Source organism: Herpailurus yagouaroundi, unplaced genomic scaffold (assembly GCF_014898765.1).
Source record: "Herpailurus yagouaroundi ecotype Mexico unplaced genomic scaffold, PumYag 77, whole genome shotgun sequence".
NCBI lineage: Eukaryota > Metazoa > Chordata > Mammalia > Carnivora > Felidae > Herpailurus > Herpailurus yagouaroundi.
The window spans coordinates 27,202,324-27,218,094 of NW_024412388.1; the positions used below are offsets into that span (position 1 = coordinate 27,202,324).

A 15,771-nucleotide genomic window follows, 5' to 3' on the forward strand; every position below is an offset into this window, starting at 1 on the left:
GTCCGTATTCCCCCCTTATTCTTATAAACAGTGTTTCAGTAAATATTTTGTTTGCATACCTGATGAACTGGGGCTTTTATTTTTAGGTTAAAACATATATAGATTTCTCTAATTTTAAGATGTTTTCAGATAACTTTCCAGAATGATTATAGTAATTAACAGTCTTACCAGCAGTGTTGTGTGCGCCCATTTCTTGAATTCTCCTTACCACTACTCTTTTTACTATTTATTATTCTGATGGATTAAAAAAAATGGCATCTGGTGGCTCCAATTTTTATTTTCCAATTTTATGAAGTAGTATGTCTTTGTATGCTGTTGGTCATTTGGATTTTCCTCTCTTTCTGTAGGATCTCTTTTATGTTGGGGATATGAACTCTAAGTGCTTGAGTTAAATTTTTCTAGTGTATATTTGCCTTTCAGTTTTGTTTTGCCATTCAGAAAGCTTTCCTTTTTACACAGTTTAATAATATGCATTTATTTTATAATTCCTGATTTTTCTGTGTTGCTTAGGATGGTCTTCCTACTTATGTGTTTAAATTTAAATTCTCATAGATTTCTTTCTAAAATACATACTTTTTATATTGACATCTTTAATACATCCAGAATTCATTTTTGTGCATGATACACGTTTATTTCAGATGAATAACATTTATGATGGGTTATCTAGTTACACAGGTAGCATTCATTTTCCCCACAGAATCGAAATAGCACCTTTGTTATTAAAATATTGTTCCCATTATATTTTGATACAATTTCTAGATTGTAAAAGATGTTTTTAAAATCAACATACAAGGGGTGCCTTGGTGGCTCAGTTGGTTGAACATACAACTCTTCATTTCAGCTCAGGTCATGATCCCAGGGTTGTGGGATTGAGGTACTTAAGGTATTCTCTCCCTCTCCCTCTCTCCCTCCCTCTCCCCCTCCCCTTCTCCCCATCTTTCCCTCTTTCCCTCTCTCCTATTGTCTGTCTGTCTGTCTGTCTCTCTCTCTCCCTCCCTCCCTCCCTCCCCCCTCCTCCACTTGCACTCTGTCTCTAAAATAAAAATAAAAGAAAACAAAAAAGAAAGTCAACACATGAGAGGAATTTTATAGGCTCTTTCAATGAAAATGTATTGGGCACCTACTATGTACCACACATGCATTTTGGTTAGGTAAAAATTTTGAAGATTCTGAACACTTTCTGAGCTTTTAGAGTTTATGATATTATGGATCTAAAAACATTCTCATATTTTATCAGTGCAGGTGTCAAGGAGTAAGAAATATTGTGGCAGTGATTCATATTCCGACTTGAACATAATCAAAACGCGTGGCCATTGCTGTGAATTCAGTCACAAACTGCTTTACATACCAGATACTCTGCTATCTATAAAATATACTCTAATTTGTGAGACAAATCATAACCTTATAAAAAGTTTTTTCTAGTGTATTTATCCTGTTGTTTATATTAATAAATGATTTTTATAATAATACTATTAAAAAGAGGTTATAAGTTAACAATATTTACCTATCGGTGATAGGAAGTAAATACTATAAACCTTTTACCAGTTCTGACAAGAAATAAACTTTCCTTAACCATAAGGAATTTTAAAATGTAACTTAAGCTCACATCTTAGATGTGCTTCCTGTTTTGTTTTCTTTCCTGATTATAAAAATGGTTATGCTAAGTGTAAAGAATTTTGAAAATACATTAAAGTGTAAAGAAATAAATTATACCCAACCATAATATCAACACCTGTACCACCACTGTTAACATTAGCTGAGAAGGGGAATTGGCAAAAAGAAATAAATAGGCAAATAGCAGAATTAACATACAGCTAACAGGCAAAATGTGTTAGGAATGTCTAACAATCATTTACTGTGTATGCTGTGTGTATTATTAATATAAGCTTATTTCATATATTAACTCATTCACTTGTGAGCGTGCCCCTCTGATACATAAGGGCCAGGATGTGAATCCAGCTAATTTATTTTCAGAGTCCATTCTTAATTTTTTTTTTTTAACGATTATTTATTTTTGAGACATAGAGAGAGCATGAACAAGGGAGGAGCAGAGAGAGAGGGAGACACAGAATCTGAAACAGGCTTCAGGCTCTGAGCTGTCAGCACAGAGCCCGACGCGGGGCTCGAACTCATGGACCGTGAGATCGTGACCTGAGCCGAAGCCGGACGCTTAACCGACCGAGCCACCCAGGCGCCCCCAGAGTCCATTCTTTTTTTTTTTTTTTTTTAATTTTTTTTTTTTCAGCGTTTATTTATTTTTGGGACAGAGAGAGACAGAGCATGAACGGGGGAGGGGCAGAGAGAGAGTGAGACACAGAATCGGAAACAGGCTCCAGGCCCTGAGCCATCAGCCCAGAGCCCGACGCGGGGCTCGAACTCACGGACCGCGAGATCGTGACCTGGCTGAAGTCGGACGCTTAACCGATTGCGCCACCCAGGCGCCCCTACCCAGAGTCCATTCTTAAGATCACTGTGTTGGACTATCTCCCTGATGTAAAAGGTTACTTAACTGTAATCAAGGAAAAATGTCACCCATTAAACTGATTAAAAATTGAAAGGTTGAGAAGTTCAATAATACCAAGTATTAATGAAAACATATTACTGTTGGAGGCCTTTTCAGAGGGCAAGTTGATGTGTCAAATAAAACATTAAATGCATGTAGATTCGGGGCACCTGGGTGGTTCAGTTGGTTAAGTATCCGATTTCGGCTCAGGTCATGATCTCTCGGTTCATGATTCGAGCCCTGTATCGGGCTCTGTGCTGACTCAGAGCCTGGAACCTGTTCCTAATTCTGTGTCTCCCTCTGTGCCCCTCCCCCACACAGTCTGTCTCTCCCTCAAAAATAAATAAACATTTAAAAAATATGCTTGTAGGTTCTTCAGTGTAGCAAATCCATTGATCAGTATTTCTCCCCCAAGAAATGCACACATGTACATAGACTGGTATTTTTATTATAACGTTTTCAACAGCAAAAAATTGGAAACCACCTATGTGTTCATTAAAACAGTAATGTTCAATCAACTATAATATGTCTGTACTGTTAAATACCATACAATAGTTAAAAAGCAATGAATTGCTCTTACACATTTTTGCATGGAAAACTCTTAGAGACACATTGAAAAAAGTTTTTTTAAGGTTTATTTGCTTTTGAGAGAGAGAGAGAGAGTGTGTGTTGAGTGGGTGAGGGCCAGAGAGGGAGATGTAGAAGCTGAAGCAGGCTCCAGGCTCTGAGCTATCAGCAAAAAGCCTGACGTGGGGCTGGAAATTGTGAACCATCAGGCCATGACCTGAGCAGAATTTGGACCCTTAACCGACTGCATCACCCAGGTGCCTGCCCCCAAGAGACATATTTTTAAAGTAACTTGCACGACTGTGTTGTGCAATATTTATTTATATTGTGGCAAAATACACATATTATAAAGCTTACCATTTTAAAATGTACAGTTCAGTGTCCTTAAGTGCATTCATGATGGTGTGCAGTTGTCATCACTGTGTTTTTCCAAAATATCACTGTGTTTTCCTAACTGGAAATCTCATAACCCATTAAGCAGCCACTCCCTATTACTTCCTCTGCTTAGTCCCTGGCAACCATGAATCTGCTTTCTATCTCTGTGGATTTCCTTGTTCTGGATATATCATATAAACAGGATTATACAATTATGTGGCTTTTTGTGTCTGGCTTCTTCCAGGTTTAACCTGTGTAGCATGAATCAGTACCTTTTTATGGCTGAATTATTTCATTTTTGGATATACCACATTTTTCTTATCCATCTGTTTGTGGACATTTAAGTTATTTCTACCTTTTGGTTATTACAAATAGTGAATGATACTGTGAACATTCATGTACAAATTTTTGTTTGAACATCTATTTTCTTTTGGGTCTGTGCCTACCAGTGGAACCACATGGTCAAATAGGAACTCCATGATAAGCTTGTTGAGGAGCCACCAAAACAGTTTCCACAGTGACTGCACCATTTTATGTTGCCAGCAGCAGTGTACAAAGGGTCTGTTCTCTCCATTCTCGCCAATGTTTGTTAATTTCCTTTTTTTTTTTTAAAGTTATCTGATGGGTATGAGGTAGTATCTCATTATGGTTTTGATTTGCATTTTCCTAATGACTAATGTCACTGAACATTTTTTCATGTATTTGTTGGCCATTTGTGTATCCTCTTTGGATAAATATTTAAGTCCTTTGCTCCATTTCTTAATTTGTTGTTTGTTTTTTTGTTGTTGAGTTGTAGGATTTCCTTATGTATTCTGGATATTAAACTCTGACAGATACGTGATTTGCAAGTATTTTTTCTTAGTCTCTGAGTTTTCTTTTCAGTCTTCTACTTTGAGGCACAGAAATTTTGGATTTTGATGAAGTTCAGTTTATTTTTTCTGTTGCTTGTGCTTTTGGTGTCATCATCTAAGAATCCATTGTCAAATTCAAGTTCATAAAGATTTACCTCTATGTGTTCTTTTAAGTTTTTGGCTTTTAGTTCTTATGTTTAAGTCACTGATCCATTTTGAATTCAGTTTTATATCTCACGTAGGGTAGGGATACATCTGACTTAGGGATAACTGTATATGTGGATATCCAGTTTTCCTACCACCATTGAAGAGACTGTTGTCTCTTTATTGAACAGTCTTGACATCCTTATTGAAAAACATTTGACTAAATTTATGTGTTTATTTTGGACTTTCAATTCTGATACATTGGTCTATATGGTTATTCCTATGGTGATACATGCTATTTTGATTACTGTTGCTTTGTAATAAATTTTGAAATAGGAAGTATGATTCTTCAAGATTTGTTTGGTGATTTCAGGTTCCTTGTAATTCCATATGAATTTTGGGATTGGCCTTTCCTTCCCTTTATGCAAGAAAAGAAAAAAAGCCATTGAGATTTTGATTAGGATTGCACTGAATCTTTAGAGTGCTTTGGGGAATTTTTCCATTTTAACAATATTATCTTCAAATCCATGAATATGAGATGTTTTACTTAGGTCTTTAATTTCTTAGCAGTTTTTTGTTTTTGTTTTTTTCTACCTTTAGGTGTATAAGTCATTTTCCTCCTTTGTTGAATTTATTCTTGAGTATTCTTTACAGTACGATTGTAAATTGAATTGTTTTCTTAATTTCCTTTTTGGATTATTCATTGCAAGTGATTTTTGTGTTGCTTGTATCCTTTGCTGAATTCATTTATTAACTCTAATAACAATTTTGTGTGTGCGCGTGTATGTGTGTATTCTTTAGAATTGTCCCTATATAGGCTCGTGTCATTTGTAAATGGAGATATTTTTACTCCTTAGGACCTTTCCTGTCTGAATGCCTTTTATTTGTTTTTCCTGCCTGCTTACTCTGGCTAGGACTTCAAGTACAGTAATGAAAGTGGCAAGAACAGGCAGTTTTGTCGTGTTCCTGATCTAAGGGGGAAGTAATTTAAAAAACATGGATTTTATATGTACTCATGTTTGAGTAAATGTGTAAAACTCAACTCTGTGTGTTTCTGATGTTTAGTGAGTTGGGAGCATGTCATTCTTCCACGTTTTCTGTATTTTAAACTTTTTCCATAATGAAGATTTATTATACTTACATTGTGAAAATAATTTTAAAAGAAGAAAAAGATGAACACTTCTCAACAATAAAACTATAATCTGGCAGTGGCATGAATTGCCTTTGAAGAGGCCTATAGAAATGCATGTTGAAATGGTATATAATTTTTATTAGCCAAAACAAGATTTGACTGGCAATACAATTTTTCTCCAGGACATACATTGGCTAGAAAAGCAGAAAACCAAAATATCTATAGATAAATAAATTAGAAATCCCAAATCATAAAAAACACCAAAAGATTTTAAGCATGTAATTATACCTTGTGTTGTATTTCCCTGAGTGATTTCATTTGACCTACCCTGCACCTTCAAGATGTTTTTTAACAGTAGTTTACCCAAACTGTTTCTTGTTTCCCCATTCTGTGATATGGTTCTTGATGGTTATAATTAGCATAGTTTTACATCCTATAATTAGACTTGAACTTTTTGAAGTCTGGGTTGTGGGGTAGAGAGTTGAGAGCTGTGGTTTAAAATTTGGCTATCCTCAGGTCACCTGACACTAGCTAACTATATTATTTCAGGAAGGGATCTTGTAACTGTGCTAAAAAACCCAAAACCTTCTGAGAACACATTTGCAGATAGATCCTTTGAATTCGAAAAGGATTTGGAAAATACCAAACTAGAACCAATTTTTGGTATATCAGTTTTATGAACTGAGAAAATTTTACCTTGCAAGCTCAGTGCTTGAGACAAGGACAGTTCATATGAAAAGGACCTTTATAGGGGGACCTGGGTGGCTCAGTTGGTTAAACATTGACTCTTGGTTTCAGATCAGGTCATGATCTCATGCCTTCACAGGTTTGAGCCCCACATTGGTCTCCACATTGGCAGCCTCTCTGTCTCCCTCTCTTTCTCTCTCTCTCTCTCTCTCTCTCTCCCTCCCTCTCTCTCTCTCTCTCTGCCCGTCCCCCATTCATACTATCTCTATCTCTCTCAAAATAAATAAATAAACTTAAAAAAAAAAAAGAAAAGAACCTTTATAGCTTAAATCCTGGTATTTTAAGATGTGTTCTTAAAATGGTTCATAACGTTAACGGCAAAAATTAAGGGTCAACTTTATTCCTTAAAATAATCTTAAAAAAAAAAAAACTTGTGTTTTCTTTGTATCAACATATATGTTTCCATTTTTTCTCTTGTAGTACCTGTTTGAAAATGGTAGAATAGATAATATTTTTACTGAGCCCTATTCCAGATTTATGATTGAACTTACCAAACTCTTGAAAATATGGGAACCTACAATACTTCCTAATGGTAGGATGCTTATTTTTTATTTTGATTCTTTTCTTGATATGCATTCTTAAATTGCTTAATTTTTATGATTATCTTTTTATAAACTGTTCATTTATGTTTCTGTCTTGATTCATGAGATATTTGGAGTTTTGAGGAGGAAGTCTTTGGCTTATTATTTAAGTAGAATTATAACTTCCATATAGTGTATGTATAGGTATATACCATTGAAAATAAAAAAAAACAACTGGAGGTTGTATTTACTTCTTAGAAACCATTTTTGGTCCGATATTGGTAGTGTAGTTGCACACTATACCAGTAGCTGGCACATACTTTACTTGTAGACACTACCTGTTAGCAGTGGTCCTTCTTTAGCAGTTTATTATAAATACCCTGTATGGGTTATTACAAGAGTTAAATCTTCATCCTTGAATTGTCTTTGACCATATGTTGTTGGACAGCTCCCTAATTTACTCCTAGTCTTAGGCTCCTTGGCTGTGAATGGAGAGGTTGAATGTGATGTTCAGGAATTTTTGCCTCTTTGGTTGGGTTGTAGAGCAACTTTGAAGGATTCTGAGTAGGGTGGTGGCTTGATGCAGTTAGCATCCAAAGAGGCAGCTAGGGAGATAGAGTTGGAAGTAATAAATTCATGTTTATGGTTAGGCTCCCAGGAATAGAATGCATAAGCAGCAGCAAAGAGGATTGTTCAGAGAACATAAGGGAAGACCTGCATTTAAGGGCTGACATGAGGAGTGTACATTTAACAGTATATTCATCTTAATTCTTCTCTAAGACATCTGCTTTTCGAGAAAAATCCCATAAAAGTCATCATGAAGTAATTACTCTTAATGTAAATTTAAAATACGAGGGAGTGTGAGGGAGTGAGGGAACTATCTGCCTTCTAATGTTCTTAGCTAAAATAAAACTGAACCAGTTAACAGTAAGCCTAATACTCTCAAACAGGAGTCTACAAACTGCTTAATCTGGCCTGCTGCCTGTTTTTGGATAGTCCATGAGCTAAAAATGGTCGGGACAAAATGTAAAGATAATAATAACTTGTGGTAAATGAAAATTATATAAAATTCATATTTGTATGTGTAAATAAATTTAATTGGTATATAGCCACAGCTATTTGTTTATGTGTTTTCTGCTGCCCCTTATTTTCAATAACAACAAAGTTGTTCAGAGCCTGAATGGCCCACAGTACTTAAAATATTTACATCCGGCTCTTTATAGAAAAAATTTGCCAAACCCTGGTCTAAAATAACAATAGATTAAAACCGTTTCAGGGGGTTGCTCCCAGCGTCTGTCTGCCTCAGACAGACATCTTTTTTTCTTTTGTGGTATCTTTTTTAGTTTTCCATATAAGGGAGCAGGGGAAAGATGGGAGCAATTGGTCATTTCCTTTATATCTTCCTATCTGAGAACTGGAGAAATTATTTAGTCCTGTTTAGCAGGAGCTTAGTACTGTTACTTCTGTCCTCCTTCTGGTGCAGGTTACATGTTTTCTCGCATTGAAGAAGAGCATTTGTGGGAATGCAAACAGCTGGGCGCTTACTCACCAATTGTCCTCTTGAACACCCTCCTTTTCTTCAATACCAAATACTTTCAACTCAAGAATGTTACTGAGCACTTGAAGCTTTCCTTTGCCCATGTGATGAGACGGACCAGGACTCTGAAGTACAGCACCAAGATGACATATCTGAGGTTCTTCCCACCTTTACAAAAGCAGGAGTCAGAACCAGGTGTGTGGGGGAGTTTGTGAGATTTCCGTTTGAAGCCCTGTTGGTATTCAAATAGACTTATCACAGAAGAGTAACTGTAAACTCTAGACACGGAAGAGTGTAACTTTAATTTAAAATTTAGATGCTTTTTTATTGTCAGCGTTAGGTTAAAGGCTTGCCACAAAATGAGAGGAATCACTTGCCTCCCTATACTTTTATTGGCTTTTAAACTAGAAATTCTGGGGGCGCCTGGGTGGCTTGGTCGGTTAAGCGTCCGACTTCAGCTCAGGTCATGATCTCACGGTCCGTGAGTTCGAGCCCTGCGTCGGGCTCTGTGCTGACAGCTCAGAGCCTGGAGCCTGTTTCAGATTCTGTTTCTCCCTCTCTCTCTGCTCCTCCCCTGTTCATGCTCTGTCTCTCTCTGTCTCAAAAATAAATAAACGTTAAAAAAAAATTAAAAAATAAATAAATAAATAAACTAGAAATTCTGATTTAATTGGTCAAGATTAGAGCCCGAATAATTTGCATTTTTCCTTTTCTTTTTTTTAATTGTTGATTTTTGAGAGAGAGAGAGAGAAAATGTGCAAGTGGGGGAGGGGCAGAGAGAGAGAGAGGATCTGACGTAGGCTCTGCAGTGATAGCAGAGAACCTGACACGGGGCTCAAACTTGTGAACCGTGAGATCATGACCTGAATCCAAGTCGTACGCATAACTGACTGAACCACCCAGGTGCCCCTCAAATAATTTGCATTTTACAACTTCCCAGGGAATTAAAATCTGCAGCTAAGGATCAGAATCACTGATTTAGAGGCAACAGAGTGGCCAATTGCTAGGTAAAAGGAACTTGCCTAATTTTTAAATCTGTTTCTAAATCTTTTTTTTTTTTTTTTAACCAGAGCACCACTTTTTAGTTCACATTAACTATCTGTTTCTGCAGAACCTTAGAATCTGGCCTAGAGTATACAGATGGAGTTTGACTTAATAATTTTTTAACTTTACAATCCTGAGAAAGCAATATACATTCAGTAGAAACTATGCTTTGAATTTTGACTTTTGATATTTTCTCAAACTAGTGGAATACAGTATGATCCTCTCTTGTGGTGCTGACAGCAGCAGTCTGCAGCCCCCTGTCAGCCCCATGATCACGAGGGTAAACAACCCATATGCTTACAGCCATTCTGCACCCATTCAGCCATTCTGTGTTTTCAGTACCGTATTTAATCATTTACATGAGATAGTCAGTTCTTTATTATGAAATAGGCTTATTATATGTATTAGAAGATTTTGCCCAACTGTAGACTGTATAAGTGTTCTGAGCATGTTTAAGCTATGATGTTCAGTAGGTTACATGTATTAAATGCATTTTCGACTTAGGATGGCTGTATCAGGTTGTAACACCATCGTGGTCAAGGAAGATCTGTATTGCTTTTGTACACAGTAGAATAATACCAGCAGTGACAATTTTCGTAGAAGGTTTATCTTACATTCCAAAAAAGCCTATTAAGTAATAGTTTGTTTTTAACATTAAAAAAATTAATGTATTATGGAACTAGAAATTAAATGTATCAATTTTGACCAAAATTGTAAGTTCTAAAATTCCCAAAATCAAGTTATTACTTCCTTGGGATAAGAGTGAAATACATATTTTGAATGTGAGCATTTAAAATCACTGAAACTAAAATCTATAAAGAATAATTGTGATGTTCATGTTTGTGTTAACTTTTTTGTCATTTGCCCTTTCTCTTTAGAAAATATAACTCTATTATTATATCTATGTCCTATCTCCTTCATTTTGTTCATATATAACCCATTTTGTGCTCTTAATAAATATTGTGGGAGGGAGAGGCATTCAGGTTACATTTCCGCTTTCTGTTGAGGTGCTTGACAAGATTGGTAGTAAGTTTAGCTTCTTCTCTGAATGAGTAACTCTTTATATTTAGGTATCCTCTAAATAGAAGTCTGGGGTGAATTTTAAGTAATAACTAATACAGGAAGCTGGGGAAAGTTCTTTGCCAGCTATTCAGAGCAGCTGTAAGAAAAGAAGAAGAAAACCTTTTTCCTCAGGTTCACAGCAGATCCACCACCCACTGCTATTCTCTTGAAGCCTGAATGGAGAAGGTGGGAAAGAAAAAGCCTTACTTTCCATGTTTTCACCCTCGTTTCTTTTTGATAACCCTTAGCCTCCACAAAATTCTGTTGGTGAAAAAGGATTTGCTCCTTTCTTACCAAATGGCCAACTTTACTGAGAATTTCTTTTCCCAGCAAAGATCCCATTTCTCATAAAACTGACAAATAAAAGAAACTTGAAAAACTGTTTTCTACAGTGAAAATATTTTCAGATAACTAGGTGACAACTTATACCTTGATCTCTTCTGTCTGAACCCTTTTTGTTCCTGCTTTACCTTGCTATGGCTTAAGATACACGTGATAAAATTTCGTAACAAAGTCAGGCTCAAAAGTAAGACCTAACTCTCTAGTACCATGCATTTGGCTCACTTTGTAAGCAGGGGAACATAAATTTTATAGAACAGGGACTTTGTTTTGTTCAGTGCTATTACCTAGTACTTACATTACTCTCCAGCACCTGCATAGGTCATGCTTGTTGAATGACTAAGTGAAAGGGAGGAGAAAGGGAGTGACAGTTCTGACCGGAGACAAAGCTCAGTGGATGTCTTGAGCATGGGAGTAAAGATTTTTCTGATCTTTTGATAATTATTTCCCATCTCAAGATAAACTGGCTATTGGCAAGAGGAAACGAAATGAAGATGACGAGGTCCCCGTGGGTGTGGAGATGGCAGAGAATACTGACAATCCACTAAGATGCCCAGTCCGACTTTATGAGTTTTACCTGTCAAAATGGTAAGCAGTTTTCCTCTGGACTAGATCCAGCACACTTCAAACAGTAGTTAGCATGGTTCCGATTTCAGATGCTTGAATATCAGAAATGTAGCCAGCTTATGACTGTAGATAAGGATGTCCTTTTAATTTCCTTTTTTTCCCTATTCTCATATCTGCCTGATTTTGGACCCCAAAACACATTGCTTTATCTTGATTTTTTTTTTTTTCCTGAAAAGCTCTTCAAAATCAAGAATCACAGCTGTAGTTTGATCTTTACAACTGTTGCTCAGCCTTTATGTGATTGAAACTGTTGTGATTTTACTGTTTATATAGAAAAATTTAGAGGAGAAGTTGTACTCCTAAACCTATAAATGGAAAAACAATTTATTTTTAAGGAATTTATATGTTTGAGGTCTTTTTCTTTCAGAAACTTTAAGACTTTAGAGTTATAAGATCCACACAAAAGCACTTTTTTCTCAAAGAAATACAGTGGCTTGGGTTTGCCCCATGGTAATGTGTATTGAGTGCTCTTGGGGGTCATTCCAGGATACTGGGCACTGAGGATATGTGGTTCTCAGCCATAGTGTTACATGTGAGTTGAATTTTTTGTTACTCCTAATAATGTTTTAAATCTTTCAATTTGTGAACGATTTACACTGTGTCTTCTGTTAACATTACACTCACCTCCAGTGAGCGTAGGAGAAAAAAAATGTGCAGTTACCGGTTGCACCTGGGGGGAAGATGCCTGTAAACTGATTTATCTCAGTGGGTACATTGCTTATCTAGGACATTAGTCACAGTAGGGAAAAAGGTGAGAGTCACTATATTAAAGAGTAGTTACGTATTTCCTATACTTTCTGATCCTCAATTTTCTTAGTTTCTTTCTTTCTTTCTTTCTTTTTTATCCCCTGTGGATAGTTCTGAAAGTGTGAAGCAGAGGAATGACGTGTTTTACCTGCAACCTGAGCGCTCCTGTGTTCCGAACAGCCCCATGTGGTACTCCACATTCCCAATAGACCCTGGGACCCTGGACACCATGTTAACACGTATTCTCATGGTGAGGGAGGTACACGAAGAACTTGCCAAAGCCAAATCAGAAGACTCTGATGTTGAGTTATCAGATTAAAGTGGACGTGGGGTTCCTATTTTCATACACGTGGGTATGCACCAAACTGTGAATGCATCCAGCTTTGGAAAACGATGTACAAGTACAAGTCCTCTTGACTTGATTACAAGATAATGGAAAACAGATGACTCGTGAACCACAGTGTGGATGTACAAATGAAAATTGAAGGAAAGAATATGAACCAAGAAATGTTGTTCTTTGGCAGTGATAGAGTTCTTAGACATCTTCAGAATGACTAACCAATTTCTCTGAGTGGTGCATAATCTTATTTTGTTTGGGAATAACAAATTGTGGAATATTTTTAAGGAAAACTGTTGTATAAAACTCTACCATAGTAACCTTAGACCTTAGAGAGGTAGCTTTGGAGTAAGACCTTGGCTGCAGTAGGCTACTTAGGCAAGCCCTATGTGCACGTCAGGGGAGAAGTCAGTGCAGAGCTAAGAGTGACATCAGATGAGGACCGTGGGACCCAGACTTGAAGACCCAATAAAAATACTCAACTTTTTTTTTAAAAGGTAGAGAGTGAAGTGGTCTTGATTTTGATTTTCACTGCCAAGCCAATTCTGTGAAGGATAGAAGCCTCTGGTGCTTTTGCCATAGGCCCCTCACATCAGGGAAAAAGGCCTTCACTGCTGTTCACAGAGTAATATGTCCCTTTCACTTTCTGGGTCTAGCCTTCTCAGCTGTGGGTCTGGCTGTGGGTAAATTGAGGTAAAGGGGCTGATACTCCACAAACTGATTATGCACACAGAAAATCTGTGGAGCCCATTAGACCCCAAGTGTCTTGAAATGTTTGTAGAAAACCCACTAAAATGCCCACTTCTCTGGGTGTCAGCCTTTATTGCTGCTGTCTCATAGCATGAGCTGTGGTACACAGAAATGGGGGTTCTCCTTTTGTTTTCATTTTATCCCCAAATGGCAGCTTTTCTCCCATTGTTTTATCTTCCTATTTCCCAAATCTTCTTATTTGTCTTTTGCACCAGTTTCTGGAGGCCCTTGTCATTTCAAAAAGAAAAGTCTCTCTCACTCTGGCAAACCTGTGGATGATTCCACAAGGACACAGTATTACTTAGTTATCAGAATTATGGTAGAAAAGGTCCTAGTACGTTCCTATAAAGCATTTGGAGGATGACCTTGTTGTCCTAAGAAACTTGAAAATAGGGATTCTGGGGTCAGGATACAAAGACATGGACTGTCTTGCATATCCACAGCAGGGCTTCTAGCATTATTCCAAACTCTAGCTGTTTTACTAGTTCTGTGAGGACTGCAAGTCATAGGTGTGTTTGGCATATCAGTCCATCTCCCTCATCTCCATTCGCAGTTTCTTCCCCCCCAAATTTTGACTCAAAGCTTTTCTGATGTTGGCCAGTCACAGAATTTCTTTAGCTGAGGTTAATTTGACCCTGTAATAGAAATGAGAAGAGTCCAAAAACCCTCTTAGTAATTTTAACCTTGGAAAACTTTTCAATCTGTCCCGTTTTTTTAGATGGGCGTAGCAGGTGTTTTGGTTTTTTAAAATAAATGGAAGTCATTTAAGTAAAATAAAAATTTTAAAGTAGGCCTCTTGGCGTTGTGTACTTGATGGTTCTGTCCCTCTGCCTGTAACAAATTTCATTTTGGTTACCAGGAACTGTGTGAAAGAAGTAAATCTGCCCCAATTCTGTATGATTAATTCCATCTGTGTTTGTCATTTCTGACTGGAAAACTTCTTACTTCCAGATCTTGTTTGATATGGAGGAAAAACAACTGGATTGTCTGATAAGTCTGCCAATAAACTATCCAGAAACATCAGGTGTAATAGCCCCCACTATACAAATTTTATGGTTTGTATAAACACTAACATTTCCCCTTCTGTAGTTGTATCAAGAACAAATATTGTTGGCATAGTAGATACATTGTTATAAAACACCAGAGAGAAAAAGAAATCTGTATCTTTTAACTGAGAACAGCCAATACCCAGGTAAATGACTGTATCAGGACTTCAATTGCATGTTAGTCCGCAGAGTTGTCCAGATCCTAAATTCGTAAAAGAAAATTTTGATTAATTATTGGTCATTCTTCATAAGCGTAGCTGTTGATATGTGTGTCAGACTATTTGCTTTTTAAAATTTTATTAAAATTATGTAAAATTGCATTTTTATTTCCAGGGGAGAAAACATCAAACAAACGAGAGAAACATCTAAATTATCCTTTCCGTTCTTTTTTGTTTTTTAACCACTTTGGGTTTTCCCCTTGCAGAAACCACAGAAATATTCCCTTAGAATAAAATAGTATATTTGTATTTGATGGGTGAGTTATTCCTTTTCTTTGTCTTGAACGAATTTTAAATATTTTTTTCTGTTTAGCCTTATTGGTATGAGCCAACAGATGGTATATTACAAAGAAAGAGCAGTTTTCAGGAAATAAATTATTTGGTGTTTACTTAAGTCCAGTAAACAGACTGTTTCATTGCAAAGTCTTTTCACTTGTTGTCTTTTTCCATCAAAAGACTTGTGCCTGTTTTTAGTTAACTATATGCAAAGCCTTGATAGCCAGTAATCCCAGATTTCACATATATATTTCATTTCAGGCAAACTTTTTTGAGATTTACAAAGCTTGCTTGCATCACTTTACCTTGAGTGATTTTGAACTTGAGAGACTGGAATAAAGAATATGTACTCATTCTTAAGTGTGTATATATATATATACATATATATATGTGTGTGTATATATATATATATATATATATGTATATATATTTATCTTGGAAATGTCAGACTAACTTGCATTTTCCTTAGATTCTTGCTCCGCCTTGGTATTGTACAAACACCTTCAAATTCCATACGGACTGTTTCTATCTGCTGCCTTTTGGCATCCCTAATTTTATAAAACAGGAGTTTTCCAAAAAGTCTACAGTAAAATGAATTTCTGTATATTAATCCCAGTTTTCTACTAGAAATTAGAATTTAATTTTACATGCAGATAAAAAGGTTCCCTATGTTACTGAGTTGAAATTTTAGGGAAGAATTAAGCACTGATTCCCCCAGTTCTTCCTATGTGTTACCACTGTTGAAAAAAATAATCACTGAGAGGCATTGTTAACAGAGTAGGAAGAGCTGAGGCTTTGGAGCCTAGTCTTTTCACTTACTGGTTGTATAGCTTTAAGTAAATTACTTTTGTGTGCCTCAGTTTACTTATAAAGTGGGAATAGTAATAACTCTTTTATAAGTTTGGCTCATGGTAGGCTTTCAGATGTTATGGATTTCTTATTATAACA

The 15,771-nt window shown here is 36.5% G+C and overlaps 1 protein-coding gene across 7 annotated transcripts in view; it reads left to right on the forward strand.

The window, feature by feature from the left end:
• ZMYM4 (zinc finger MYM-type containing 4) overlaps positions 1-14,941 on the forward strand; it is a 146,901-nt gene extending 131,960 nt beyond the window's left edge. For all 7 annotated transcript variants that reach the window (XM_040468859.1, XM_040468850.1, XM_040468856.1 and 4 more), the window contains 4 exons: positions 6,740-6,851; positions 8,324-8,572; positions 11,281-11,410; positions 12,308-14,941. In XM_040468859.1, the coding sequence (XP_040324793.1) occupies positions 6,740-6,851; positions 8,324-8,572; positions 11,281-11,410; positions 12,308-12,515 (699 nt within the window). In that variant the 3' untranslated portion in view covers positions 12,516-14,941. The remainder of the gene's footprint in view (positions 1-6,739; positions 6,852-8,323; positions 8,573-11,280; positions 11,411-12,307) is intronic.
• Positions 14,942-15,771: the final 830 nt, after the last annotated feature.